General features: G+C 47.8%; 1 protein-coding gene across 6 annotated transcripts in view; it reads right to left on the reverse strand.

Moving 5' to 3' along the window:
- dab1a (DAB adaptor protein 1a) overlaps positions 1-15,000 on the reverse strand; it is a 74,523-nt gene that overhangs the window by 39,482 nt on the left and 20,041 nt on the right. For all 6 annotated transcript variants that reach the window (XM_086224459.1, XM_086224456.1, XM_086224458.1 and 3 more), the window contains exon 2: positions 7,357-7,608. In XM_086224459.1, coding sequence (XP_086080585.1) covers positions 7,357-7,426 — 70 coding nt within the window. In that variant the 5' untranslated portion in view covers positions 7,427-7,608. The remainder of the gene's footprint in view (positions 1-7,356; positions 7,609-15,000) is intronic.

Below are 15,000 nucleotides of genomic sequence, written 5' to 3' on the forward strand. Positions count from 1 at the left end.
TGGGAGAACACCAGAGAGCATGAAAGGGAAGAGGAAGCCCCACCATCTGCCAGTGTCGCGCTCACGGGGGCGGCCGATCCTCTCATACTCAAAATAAAACGTTAATGATTTTGATATCAGGTATCTTTGAGATCAGGGCTGTAAAATCAAACCATCAAAGACTTCAAACTTTATCTAATACAGCAAACGGAAGAGCGCCTCTCTGACTCAGTCAATCACTGACTCGCGATAAGGGCAGCAGACTTTGAGCTGACATGAGTTCAACACCATCTTGGAAACGCCTCGTTACGGTTGTGTCGCGGTGAGTCTCGGTGTGCCTGTCATATAGATATAGATAGATATTTTCAGATTCTGTTAGGGATTCAATGCAGGTTGTGCCTGACAAGACAATCAAATATAATAACAGAGATTGAGAAAGCTTCATAATCCATGAGCAGCCGGTTGTGTGTGGGTTTGGATGGAGTGGAACGGAAACAGCAGGCTGTCGCATCCAACAAATACCAAACGCCCCTTCAAAGCTCAGTCCTTCAACCAGCGCAGCAGGGTGAGAGCAGCGTCCTCCATTAGAGGCCGTGTGTGACATTGGCACTTTTTTCCTTTTGTGCAAATTATGAGCAGCGAGCAAACTGTTGCTATGGTGACTGTAGTTAGTGATGAGGTGGGCAAAGCCACACCAGCGAGTGAGGAGACGAGGAGTGTGCTGAACACAGTGGGAAGATCACACGATCTACCCCGCACACACACACACGCGCGCGCTCGCACACACAGACACAAACGCACACACACACGCGCGCTCGCGCACACACACACACACACGCACACACAGACACGCACATACACCCTCATACACAGTCAAGTGAGGAAAGCAAATAAAAGGCTTTCACTAATTTCAGTCTGATTTTGCCTTCAATCTTGTTTCTAGCACCAGTATGAAGCATTAATCCCAGCTGGACTCTGCTGCTCCGCCCACTGACGGCAAACCTGGATAAAACCGATGGCGTTAAACCCTGGACACTTGTGACAAGTGATCATGAGTGTTTTATTCAGATGTCTGTGTTATTTACATGTGACTTTTCAGCCGCGTTTTCAAAATTTTGTCATGTTCTTATCATGACAATAAAGTCTTGATTGATTCTTGATTGATTGATGGATCAATAGTTAGACAGTTGTGAATAGTATTCATCACCGTGAGTCCCCTCCTCTTTTCTCAGTCAGACTCTGCATGCTGCCTCAGTGTGGTCGACTGACAGGTGAGATGAAGCTGAGGACGCCGCACAGAGAGACTGAAGGGGCGAAGCCGCATCACAACTCAGCACCTTTAACTACAAGACCGCATTGTTAGAGTGATGGACGCACTGGCTGGAGAATAGACCGCCACAATAAAAGCACAAACTGGTAAAAAAAAAAAAAAAAAAAAAAAGTAGACAACTGCATGAACACATCACTAATTTACCAGAGATGAACAGAGGGAGGAGACGGACAGCAGACAGCAGGAGAGTTAGCGAGGAGGCGTTTTTGTCTTCTAACCTCCAGATCCACTTTTGGCCTCCAAACCACAACAGAAGAAAACCAATTCAATTCAATCTCCGTCTCATTGGAGGGAACAGATTTGATTACCTCTTGTTGAGGGCACACACACACACACACACACACACACACACACACACACACACACACACACACACACACACACACACAAAATACTTTTGTTTGTGCTCTCAGAGTCCGCAGGGAAAGATATCGGAGTAAATGGCTGCGGTGATTGCACCAGATAGACTAGATGTGTGCATAATATCCACACAAAGAAGATAATGTGTTTGCTAATCACACACCAGAGACAAGCCAGCACACACACACACACACACACACACACACACACACACACACACACACACACACACACAGTACTAAGAAGCTAACAGCTGTGCTGCCACAAACCTTAAACACTCCTACGGCTGCTGGCTACCAGCTACACCGCAGATTAGAGGAGGGTTAAAAATGTCTATATACTGATATTTTATCAATATACATTTGTAGGAAAGATTATCGATACATAAATCCCAGTATGGATCTTTTAAAATGCATTTGATTTTACCCGTTTATTTTTTTGTTTTTGTTTGCCCCTTTAGTGTGATTTAGTGCGTAGTGCAACGTTACTGCAGTCAGATGATCAGATCTCACGAGATCCGGGCCATGTGCCCCCGATCAGAGAACAACAAGATGGCGGAAGCGCAACTTTAATCTCCGGCAAACGTAAGAGCCGATGTCTGGCAGCACTTCGGCTTTAAGAAGCAAGAAAACGGCGCCCAACTTGACAAAAATAATGCTGTGCGCAAAATTTGCAAAGTAGAGGTAAAGTACAACGGAAATAAACGAATCTCTGGAGCCATGTGACGAGGCATCACCCAGAGGACACTCAGCAACCAGGAAACTACAAGTCACTGCAACAACCCTCGCTGGAGAAAGAATTTGGGATGAAGTTTCCATCCATGCCTCCATGTGCAGAGAACATCACTTCGGCTCTGGCAATTTTGATCTGCAAGGACCTCAGACCATCCTGAGTGGTAGAAAATGTAGGCTTCAGACACCTCGTCCAGACACTGGAACCACGCCATGTGCTACCGACACGGAAACAACTGAGTCAAGTCACAATCTCAAAGATGTACAGAGATGTTAAAAACAATGTCGCAACTGCAATGAAATCAGCAGAGGGAGTTGCCATCACTTGTGACAGCAGGACAAGCAGAGCTAAGATTCCTACTTGACCATCACCTCTCAGTACACTGACAGTCACTGGTCCCTCATGTCCCACGTTGACAAACGCGGGCGATTGAAGCTCGCCACGAGAATGTGGGACTGCCCACAGTCATCCTGCTGAGCTGCTGACGGTTTGTGGAAGTCTAAGTTGCCCTTCTGTTTTGAATGACGGTCAAATATTTAAATAAAAAGTGCATGATGTTGTATAACTGTTGTTTAATGGTCAGTTCTCAGTGTAAATATTAATATTTAATGATGCAGCAGGGTAGAGGGTTACAGCATGAGTCCTTTGAGAAGCTCTTCCATTACCAAAGCAAAATTGGTATTGTAACTAAAATATCGTATCATATATTGGATCGAATCATATCGTATCGTATCGGGAGGTCAGTGGTGATACCCAGCTCTACCGCGGACGCACACCTCCACCCAACCGCCACTGTGATGACGACGTGTGTGGGACGGAGCAACAACACGTATTCTTGCATCAGGAAGGACAGGCTCGGTTCACAGGGAATGAAAACGGGGGGAAAGGGAAAAAAAAGTCATCTGGTGGCCTGAGCTGGCAATGAAGCCCAAAATACATGAATGAGGAAAGAATAACACACAGCACTTCCAGTGATTGCTGGTTTAAAATGGCTCCCAATCACAGCCACAATTTACATACCCCCCCCCCCCACACACACACACACACACAGCTAGCCTAAATTCACAGCCTATAATATCCCTACATATATTTTACTGCAGCAACACTTCGGCTAGTACAGTTTGTCACAGTTTATAACTGTATCTTTAATCGAGGCAAACTTCCTGCAGCTCCCACTGTGGATAAATAGTGCAGACAATTAGTTTTTTTTGTGTTGACTGGACTTAATTAGGGTACAATGTCGTCTCTCAGCCAGCTTGTTAACAGAAATATATTTGTACTGTTTTGACTAGAAAATAGAGATCCTCTGGAGGGACGAAGCGGAAGCACAACATCAGCTCATTAACCATGCTGGAGCAGCTCAGGTGTAATCTGTAGTCACATTAATTACATCTGAGGAGGAGTTTGGAAGCCTGGAATGATTTGCTCTCATGGTGCAAGAGTAGCCGGGATCCCCAGCGCCAGGCGGCCGCGCTTCGTCAGGACTTCAGTCGGCCATCGGACGAAAATCTTTCATTCAACGTTTTTTCAAAACTGTCAAGACAGAAATGTTTTGTGCCGCTTTTATTTGATTTCACATAATTAGCATTCATTTCATTGATAAAGAAGAATTTCTAATGAGCTGCCTGAACCTCGGTGCTGTTGGCCAAGCTAGCCAGCCATCAATGGGAGGGGAATGGACTCGTTTTCAGCACCGTCTCACCTTCACCCACTCACACGGTCACTGGGGGAGTGAGGACGGCCCAGCTACTCCGCCTCCGAGCCACGCCGCCCAGGGCTGTAGTGGAGACTGGAACTGAAACCCAACCTGAACCAGGGCTGATTCACTGCAGTGGCTCACACATGGGTGAGGCTGAAAACAAGTACTTTTCAGGTCCCGCTGCCAAAATCATCTGAGGGTTCAGAATTAATTAACTGTTGACGTACAGAACTCGTTTCCTTGTCGGTGGGAATTCATGTTTAAAAGAGTTTAACTGACCCGTAAACATCCGGCGCCGACGTGGCACTCGGAGGGAGACAGCGATGAAGAGAGACAATCTGAGAGGAATAAAGAGGTATAGGGAGATCGTCTTTCTGGATTTACCAGGGATTAAGAAGGACTTACACTTCAAGACTCCAGCTTGACCACTAAGACCGACTAATTCATTGTCAGAGGAAGCAGAAAGCCAGAGTTATTCGGCTCAGATCATGTAAACGCGAAAGGTTATCTCTACCTTGTCATGGTAATTCAATAAAAACCTCCTGACGGGAGAAACGTGCTCTTAGAACAATGACCCACAGCAGCATCACGGCCAGTGAAAGAAAACAGCGACATGCACACAGAGGAGCTACACACTGATGCACAGCCGCAGACACACACCATCAGTGAGGAACGTGTGACACGCGGCAGTCCCACATTCTCTTTCAATGCGTCCGTCTCCACAGAACTGTGAAACAAAGGCCTGAGATTAAACAGCTTCCCTTCACATTGACTCATTAGTCTCTCTCACTCTCTCCCTTCACGATTAGTCTCTGCTCTGTCTTACTCTTGTCAGCAAGGTCATTTAGGAGTCAGAGCAGTGGGAGAGGAAGGAGGAGGAAGAGGAAGGAGAGGAAGAGGAAGGAGAGGAAGGGCATTAGAGGAGCGAGGGGCAACCCTGCAGGGACCCTGCAGCCACCGTTTACACGCTAATGATCATCAGATTCACTGGATCTGTTTTCATACAAATACCGAGACGGGGGGGGGGGGGGGGCTGGACACAATCACATATGTATACACACACACACACACACACACACACACAAGAACATGTGTGTTGTCTAAGTTTCCCTTTCCCACATCATGCGCAATGTGTGTGTGGTAAATGATTGCAATTGACTTTCATCACACTGCTGAGAGAGAGAGAGAGAGAGAGAGAGAGAGAGAGAAGGAGTGAGTGTGTGTTTGAGTGTGTGTGTGTGTGTGTGTGAGTCTGTGTTTGTGTGTGTGTGAGTGGTGTGTATGTGTGTTAGTCTGTGTGTTGATGCGTGTATGTCTCTGTGTGTGCATGTGTCTGTGTTAGTCTGTGTGTTTGTGTGTGTGTCTGTGTGTAAGTGTGTGTCCATGTATTTGTGTGTGTCTGTATGAGTCTGTGTGTTTGTACATGTGTGAGTCTGTCTGTTTGTGTGTTTATGTGGGCATGTCCGTGTGTGTGTAGGTGTGCATACGTATGTGTGTGTCTGAGTTTTTATGTTTGAGTGTGTGTCTGCTTGTGTGTCTGTGTGTGTGTATATATATGTGTCTGTGTGTGTCTGAGTATGTGTGTGTGTGTGTGTGTGTGTGAGTGTGTGTGTGTACAGGTGTGACTTAAGCCACTTTCAGGGACATGAGCCAGACTTAAGGCCAGCTAAGTCGGCGGGGCATGGACATGTGGACAGAAGCTGTGTCTCTCCAAACACCAACTTTTGGGCCTGGGATTGAATTTAAAGCCAGGCTGGTAGTGGATGTGGTTCGTCTTAGGGAGACTTATGTAAATCTAGGTAAATACCCTAGAAGTGACAAAGGCAGACGATTGTGTGTGTGTGTGTGTGTGTGTGTGTGTGTGTGTGTGTGTGAGTGTGTGAGGGCATGTGTGTTTTTGTGAAAGACTGACCCAGTTCACAACAGAGGTGTCTCATTAGTCTGTCTCAAAGTCTGTACAGTTGCAACTATTTATAACAGCAGATGTAGACGGAGAAAATGTGGAAGATGGCGTGAGTGTGTGTATGTGTGTGTGAGAGAGAGAGGGAGAGAGGGGGAGAGGGGGAGAGGCGGAGAGGGAGAAATATGTAGGAAAAAACAAAGAGAACCCCCCCCCTCAAGTCTCAATCTTGAAGGCAAACCATTAATCTTACCTCTCATATTCTCTTCTGGGCTTCAATCCCAGTCCTAGTGTGTGTGTGTGTGTGTGTGTGTGTGTGTGTGTGTGTGTGTGTGTGTTTGTGTGTGTGTGTGTGTTTGTGTGTGTGTGTGTGTTTGTGGTTGTGTGTGTGTGTGTGTTTGTGGTTGTGATGTGTGTGTGTGTGTGTGTGTGTTTGTGGTTGTGTGTGTGTGTGTGTGTTTGTGGTTGTGATGTGTGTGTGTGTGTGTGTGTGTGTGTGTGTGTGTGTGTGTGTGGAGCAGACTGAATGATGAACATGATCTCCATTGCAGCAGAACAATACTGTTTCTAAATGGGACATGAGAGGCATTCAGCCTTCCTTCACACACCACGCACGGCGAACCCGTGCTTGTTTGCACCGTGTGCAATGAGGCATCTGCCACAGGTGATAGTGACTGAGTGTGCATATGTGTGTGTCTCTGTGTGCGTCCATTAAATGTCGTTCCCAGCGGCGTCCTGAGTTTTTGCTACATCAATCAGATGCTTATTCAGAGAATGTTGGCCGTCGCTCTTGCGGTCGGCCAGGTGGCGTCGAGCAGCTGGGTGATGGCTGCCGGTCTGGCCCCCGGCATCACCTCTGCTCTGAGACCACCCAAGCCTGCTCTCATACACCTGCTATCTACTTGCCTCTTGAGCTTTTCACACCTGGATCTGTTTGCTTCTCACCAACCTCAACATCCGTGCACCTGCTTGGTAGCAGCCTACTGTAGCGTAATACCTGCACCTGTTCATTAACTCCCAACTACAGCAGCCCTCCTTCTGCTGCCTTCCGCAAATCCATCAACAGCAAACCAAGACACAAATTAATAGAGGAGGGAAACAACAGCTGACAAGGTGTGTGTGTGTGTGTGTGTGTGTGTGTGTGTGTGTGCACTCCTGTGTGCATGTCCACACTGTACAGTGATGAAGCAAACTCACAAACTCAACGTATTTATGCTAAGATGCCTTGAATTTGACAGTTATCCTGCTGTGTGATTTCTGCTCCTGACAGGAGGAAGCACAACAAAGCTGAGTGTTTGAGGTGTGGAGATGTGAGTGTGAGCCATGAGAGACGAACACGCGTGATGGTGCGCCTACCTTTTCTCTTGGAGTCCCGTCTGACACTGCTGGGCCTGACCGCTGGCTGGAGCTCCGTCTCTGTTGACATCCTCAGGCTCCAACTAGGCTAGACTCCACTCCGCTTGGCTCCGTTGGGATTCACAGCGTCAGTGCGTGCGTGGGCGCCGGATGTGTGCGTGGAGGCGCCAGGTGTGTGTGTGGGCACACAGGCTCATGGGAGAGGGATGGGCTTTAGCCCTGACACAACATCCCACACACACCCACAGAGAGCTGGGGACACAGGGAGAAGGAAGAGGTTTGCTTGGGTTAGGTTGTGTTTACTGTTGGCAGGCTTTCCCCGCCAGTCCTCAGCGGGCATGAGAATGAGCTTGTTCGGGTCAGGGCTTTGAGTGGATGTTGCCCATGGTAACAGACTGGAGAGACCTGCTCCACACTTCCTGTCAATAATGTGTCTCAGCAGGGGCACTGAATGATTCACACACCAAACTTGATCATTTCATAAAATAGACTCTCAGCCGGTTTACAAAGATTTAGCTGGTCTTAACGGCTTTGGCTGTCATTTCTGGGAGTTCTGAAAACATTTTCTCACCAAGGTGGTTTCTAAGGACTGGGATCACAATGAAGTCATAATGGGCAAGACAACAGAAAGACAACAGCAAGATGATCTAAACTGTGCACGTAAACATGAGAGTGTGAAACATGAAGGCTGTCCATCACTCTGAGCCCGGTACCACCGCCGGCCTCCTTCACGGTGGAGAGTTTCAGCCTCTGCCTGCTCCTCTTCGTTGTCTTGTCTTTCTCACACTTTCAGGAAAGTTAGACCAGGTTGTACAAAGGTGTGATAACTGTAGAAGCACATTCCCTGCTGCTCCTGGACCCGTCCAGAGCCTGATAGGACCCTCTGGCCTCAGCACGCTGCCCCGTCGTCGCCCATCTGCTGCTGCTGCTTTATTCTTAAGTGTTGACCTGGCACCAGCAGCTAAATTAGCAGCCAAAAACACTCACATCTGCACTCTAACCTTGTCAGAATGCATGAAAACACACACATGCACAAATGCAGACAAGCCCCTTTTCCTCCTCTAAGAAGCTGGAACAGGAGGAGACAGCTGCAGGTTGACATGCTGCATAATGAATCTGACTAGCTTCTGAGCTGCTCTTCACCTCTCCTTAGACTATCAGTCTTGACCTCTCCTTCCCTCTCCATCTCCATCCAACACTGGCTGAGTGCAGACTTTAACAATCTGAAAAGACTGGTGCTTCTCAGGGAAGAGGGAAATCTCTCTTGTTCTCTTCCTCCCCCTCTCCGCTGTGTTTCTGTGTGAATAGGAGGCCCCTGTAAGCCTTGGGCGAGAACAGATGAATTGAGAGGCTTTTAATTTGCTGCAGACAGAACAGAACAGAGTCCATTTAATTCTGCCAGCAGAGGCCATGTCGGCAAAATGCTGACAATATTCTTTATCTGGTCCAAACACACTGGAAAAGTGTGAGTCACTCCAATTACAGGCATTATCTGCAGCACTGCTCCACCAAATGGATGGAGAGAGAGTGACTGAGAGTGAAGAGAGAGAGGTTACAGGGACAAGAAATGAACAGAGTGGCAAGAGAGAGAGGGGTGAGGGAACATAGAGTGGGTGAGTACGATAATGAGTAAGGGGTAAAAGGGGAGAGAGAAAAAACCCAAGGAAGTAAAATCAGAAGAGAAAGGAGATGTTTGAATAGCATCAGCTGTAACCCTGAGAACGTCCCCTCCTGTCCCTCGCTTCTCTCGCCTTTTTTGTTCTCCAGCTTCTCCTCCTAGCAGCGAAGTCTTTCAGGCAGCATCTGGAGCTTGTGTTTAAGAAAGGCCGACTGTTAATCCTCAACTTGGACCAGAAGAGAGGCGGTCAGACACACACACACACACACACACACACACACACACACACACACACACACACACACACACACACACACACACCCGAACCCATCTGCTTTTAACCCAGAAAATCACAACATTCATTCTGAGGCTGCAAGAGTCAAAATCACAGTTCTGCTGGCTGCACAATCAAAGACGAATCAGGAACTTTCGGAGGTGTAACTTCTTCTTCTTCTGAGGGCTAAATTGCTCCCACAAGAAAAAGAGCGAACGAACTCGAACCCCTCCAACCCTGAAGAACAAAACAGCTGCTGGCCGACTCGTGGAAGCCAGCGAGAAATAAGACTGTGGCTGAAAATGAAAAATCTGCAGCAGTGCCACTCTCCAGATGGATGAGAAGAACCGGTTCCTCTGGGACAAGTTCTTAGTCCCTGGAGGGGAGAACAAGCTTGTATCTGATAACAGAACGAGAAAAAAACAGTTGGGCTTCATCTGTACAAATTCCCTGCCTCATACTTACACACAAATAATGTGAAGCGCCGCTATGAAAAGCCATCATGAACCCTACAGTGGCGGTCTGACCTGGAATCAGCGCGTGGGCTAAAAGTAGCAGCAGAGACGGATGTGAACACGGCTTAGTGAGTCTGGATTTAGACAGAAATCTGAAGCCGTAGCCGAGGATACACGCAGCGCAGGAGAGGGGGAGAGCGATTGAGCTGTAAATTGGACGTCCGTAAATGGGGCGCTGCCAAAAGGCGTGAAGATCTGCCTGAGTGTGTGTGTGTGTGTGTGTGTGTGTGTGTGTGTGTGTGTGAGTGTGTGTGAGTGTGTGTGACATGGTGAACAGGATGCTGCCAACAGGAGCTTAATGCCCAGAAATCATCTGCAGCAACAGTAAAGTCCGCCAGGCAAATGGAAAGAGAAAAGAGAGAAAAGGAGGGGGAGGGGGAGGAGGGGGGTCGCCTGCTCTCTGTCCCCCCCCCTCCAGCCTCACACTCTCTCAAGGTAATTGTGTTCTGTCCATCAGGCTCAGAGTTAGATGAGTGCCTCCAGTCAGTCTTCAGCTCTCCTGCCATCTGAAGAATGACTCATCATGAACGCCGTCCCTCCTCAGCATCAGCATGACCTGTGACCCCCCCCCCATCCACTACGTCACCACCCGATGAGACTTCACCTGGTGAACCGTACTAGTTGATGAGTAACCTGCTTGTGTGCACTAAGGTATCATTCTCCCATTGTAACATCACGACAAACCTGATGGAGATCCGACTCTCAGACCCAAAGAGCCACGCTTACAGATGCAAACTAAAGAGACTAACAAACGCCAGCTGAAGCCCCTCCCTCATCTCTGGAGGAGCGAGCAATCACCCGGGAGTAAAAACTGAGCACAAAGATGAGACATTATTAAACTCATTGACCGCCTTAAAATCTGTGGTGGTTACAAACAACAGCCAATGGGAAGTAACGGAAAAAAAGGTAAAACGGAGGGATTAAAGGACAAAACTTACCGGTCGATGAATGGATGAGAAGATGTGTGTGTGTGTGTGTGTGGTTCGAGTGTACGGTGAGTGAGAGAGAAACAGACTCAAGAACATGAGCGGGGGTCAAAGTTCAGAGTGATAGCAGGATAACGGCTGTAAGTCACCGTACTTTGTCCCACAGTAAAAGAGCTGCAGCGACATCACCCTCCCCTCAGAGACTGAAAGTGAACACAGTGGAACTCTAACAACACATCCACGTTGCACCTTACAAGAACTACATTCCAGTACTGCCTCCTTGTATTTTCCCTGTAATTTAGGGTATTTTGTTCATAATAATATTTAAAAACCCTCCCTATCATTTCATGAATCAAATGTTGTTCACTCGCTTACTTTCATGCATCAACAATATTCACACCAACAGATAATTAGGCCTGAATTACAGGCACAGAAGTCCCTGAACTCCTCTTTGACCACAGCAGAAGGTAGGAGAACCTGAAGCCTCCAGCTCACCCCCTCACCCCCTCACCCTCTCCACAGAGATCAGGAAGGCACTTCTTCATGTGCTTTTATCACCAGCGCTCAACAGAACTCACACTCATGTTCGCTGGCCAGATTAGTGACGCTGACCAAGCCCGCAAAGGTCTGAGCAGCTGCAGACTCTTTCAGCTGCAAGGGATTCAAAACACTTCCACTCGACCTTCAACAGAACAATAAATATTAATGATTAGGAAAAACTGCTCATATCAAAATAAAGTTCAAAGCCTCCATTAACCTGGAAGTTCTTCCATTCTTTTTTTACAGCTGAGTGACGGTTATTTTCACTAAAAGAGTCAGCTTTGGAGAAAAAGCTGAGAACTTTTGAGGCATAAAGTTGATTTGATATTTGTATTTCTTTGTTTTGGGGGTTTTCTCCTCACCGTCATGTGATCACTTTGATTGTATACCATAATAAACAAACAACTGGAGTCTGCTTGGTGGGAGGTGCGATCACTTCCCCCCAGACAACAGCATCCATCCGACTCCTCTTCCGAATAAGGTGCTCCTAAGTGGGCCTGGCGCTGCACCACAGGCCCCCTGAGAACCATGAGAGTTTCAGAATTGAATTCTGTATGACATACTGTCATTTTTCTTTAATCTACAGACAGACAGGCAGCGTCAAAGCTGTCCAGAGTCCTGTCAACTCAGACTGCAAACCCAGCACGTCACTTCCTCCAGGTAGCAGCAGGCGCTCACAGGTGGACAGGTGCTGAGATGCTCCAGTCACAGGCAGAGACTTCTTGCTTTTACAGTCTGACTAAATCCAAATCTATTAAAAAACCACACAAACAGGAGGAGGCGAGAGGGAGGGGGAAGGAGAGAGGGAGGGGGGGAGGCTCGGGAGCAGCGTGACTGACCCGTTATCGGTCGGAGACGAGGAAGGTGAAGTGGTGGCTCTGGTGGTTATCAGCCCAAGAGCAGCCCCTCTAATTGCTCCACCAATTCAATAAAATCATCCATGTCTTTCTGAGGGGCAGCATTAACAGTAAATCCTATCTTTTCCAGGCTGAGAGTAAATGTGACACCCCTGATGAGACGGGTGTGAGTGGGTGGCGCAGCACTCCTGCACTTCAGTAACATCAACCACCGTGACAAGCAAGAAGAGAATGCAACAGTCGCACGTCGGCGAGCGGAGGCGCGTTTCTGTTGGAGGGCTGAGACGGAGACCTTTCAGGGTCTGGAATTCTTGGAGACATTTGTGTCCTGATCTTCCACGGCTTTCAGGCTTTATTTGTTTTTCTAAAAATTCTCAAAGCCAGGAAATCGCAATTTTTCGTGACTTTAGCAGACCTTTAATGCCCATAAACCACATCAGCGGGCAAAGGTGCAGCTTGAGTTGGTTATTTGATGGAATGATTGATGGATCAGGAACTGATTGACTGGTAGACGTTTGTTCAAAGTTACACACCCCAGCAGAAGCGAGGCCTGTTTGGGTCAGCCCAGGCGTAACCATGCCGACACTGTCTGGGTGTGTTAGTTCAATTTCAGTTGGACTGATGTGTTTACATGTATTTTAAAAGTCAAGTTTTTGTCGGACAAACAGTAATTTGACTTTTACTCCCGTTAAATGTACTCAGTATCTTTTCTGGGCTGTGCTGCTCTGCAACTTTGGAATTAAAGAGGAAGTACAGCCACACAACTTCGCTCCATACATACTTTACTTTTGTGAGTCTCCATTAAAGCAGCATTAGGTGGCGGTTTTATAATTTAGACTAGCAGTTTCAAACGGCCTCTTTAATTCCTCCTCCAAGCTCCTGATACCTGCTCCTGTGCGAAGCGTCTGAGTTGCCGGCCGCTCTCGCCAGCACATAAGTGCTGCTTCCAGGTACGAGGAATTCTCCTCGCGGCAGAGGTGAAGAGAGAGACGAGGACGTTTCTGTTTTAATCAGATCCCAAAGGACCGCAAGCTTTCAAAAGTTTGTGAGACACTAAAACCTGCATAGCTCTCAGAGAGGGACAGGACAAGTACCTGCTGTACTCACAGGCACGCTTTTGAAGAATGTTCCCTCGAGGTACATTTGTTTCATCAGAAGTACAATATTGGCCTTCAGAAGGGAACCTTTTGACTTACAGAGAGGGCACAAAGTGAACTGAAGGGTAAACAACTGCCCCCCCCCCCCCCCCCCCCCCAGCACCGAGCCTTCCTGTCTTCCAAGCGCTCCATTTAGGTCCAGTTTTTCGAATCAAATGTAAGATTTCTTCTGACTACAGGGCTCAAGATCCAGGGGTGTGATTACTGAGATGAGCACTGTCCCATCCAGATTATGGAGATTATGGAGGTCCCTCTGTATTTTGGACCACAGCTTTCAGAGAGAATATCTTCCATTTTCATACTGACTACTGTCACCTGCTGCAGTTTCCAGTCCGACTGCTTGAGAACAGCACAAAAAAACACTCCACTTCCAAAAAAAGGAAAGTCCTACAAAATCAGCAGCATCTTAAAGAAGATAAACCATTTTATTCGCCTGCACGACCACACAGCGCAGGTCTTGGCTGCCGAGCAGGGACGCGACATCGCAATCAGTGCAGCTGTGCAGCTTAAGCCAAGCACGTGGTCCAAAGAGCATTTTTACACTAATCTAAATAGCGATTACACCCTCACAATGCATCAGCAGCGCTGGATTCCTGACAGTCCCTCTTGGGGATAAAGCTATAGCAGCAGGCCGGAGGTCTGTAAGAACAGCACTGCAGCGAGATCAGCAGGCAGGTAGCCAGCGCGACAGCACACGGCAGGAGCGCCCACCTCTGAGGTGCTCCAGGTTCCCCACATGGCTCCCTGCCTGCCTGCCTGCATGACGAGAAGGAAGACACAACGGAGGCCTCATCGGGAAAGCAAAAAACACACACACACACACACACACACCAACAATCTCCTGCCAGAAATAGGGTACTCCACAAGATGACACACTCACATGCACGTGTGGATTGCAAATTAACAAAAACACACACATGTATAACACACACGCCTCACATCATCTTCACCTAACCTATTTATAGACACGGCTGTCGATATCAAAGCGCTGAGCTCTCGTTGGGGAATTCCTCCTTTCTCATGTTTTTAGGAGAAATAGATGAAAACGAAACTCATTCTCAGCACACCTCCCCAGTGTGTGTGTGTGTGTGTGTGTGTGTGTGTGTGTGTGTGTGTGTGCATCTCCTCTGCCTTGTTAATGTGCTAAAATGTAAATTGTTCCTGCTCAAGAACGTGTGTGAGGTTGTCTCTCTCATGCAGCGAGGAAGCGGCGGCTCGGCTGACTGACTGTGGCTACGCTTTCATTAACAAACCCGCAGTCTGATTCCACATCTCTGTCAGTCGGTCTGATCTCCTTACCGACGCCATCAGCGCCACTCCAACACTGTGTGTGTCATTCCCATCCTTTCTACCAACATGTAAACCGCATTCACTGAACTCCAGCATCACAAGTAGGCTGCAACTAATTTAGCCATTCACGCTTGTGTTCAGTTCTGCTGCAGCCGCTCTGCTTTCGAGCTCTGCACACGTGTCACTTCAGATGGTCTTCACACAGCCAAACCTGCTGCAGGTTTCTTCCACTCTGCAACATGTGGAAGTGAAACTGTAATCTGGAAGATTCCGTGACTTTTAGTGGCTTGCAGTGAACACAAGGAGGCTATGACGGCAGCGAACTTACCGTACATGGTCTAGTGAGCACTGATGACTGCAGACCCAAACTCTGGCCATACACCCCTGATCCGCCAGACAAAAGGACGTTTTATTTTGCTGGGTTTCCTTCCTTTAACTTAATGCAATAGCTGGGTGAAGCCAACTGA

The sequence above is a fragment of the Aulostomus chinensis genome, chromosome 14 (genome assembly GCF_037954235.1).
Source record: "Aulostomus chinensis isolate RoL2024-O1b breed Wild chromosome 14, RoL_Achi_v1.0, whole genome shotgun sequence".
Taxonomy (NCBI): domain Eukaryota; kingdom Metazoa; phylum Chordata; class Actinopteri; order Syngnathiformes; family Aulostomidae; genus Aulostomus; species Aulostomus chinensis.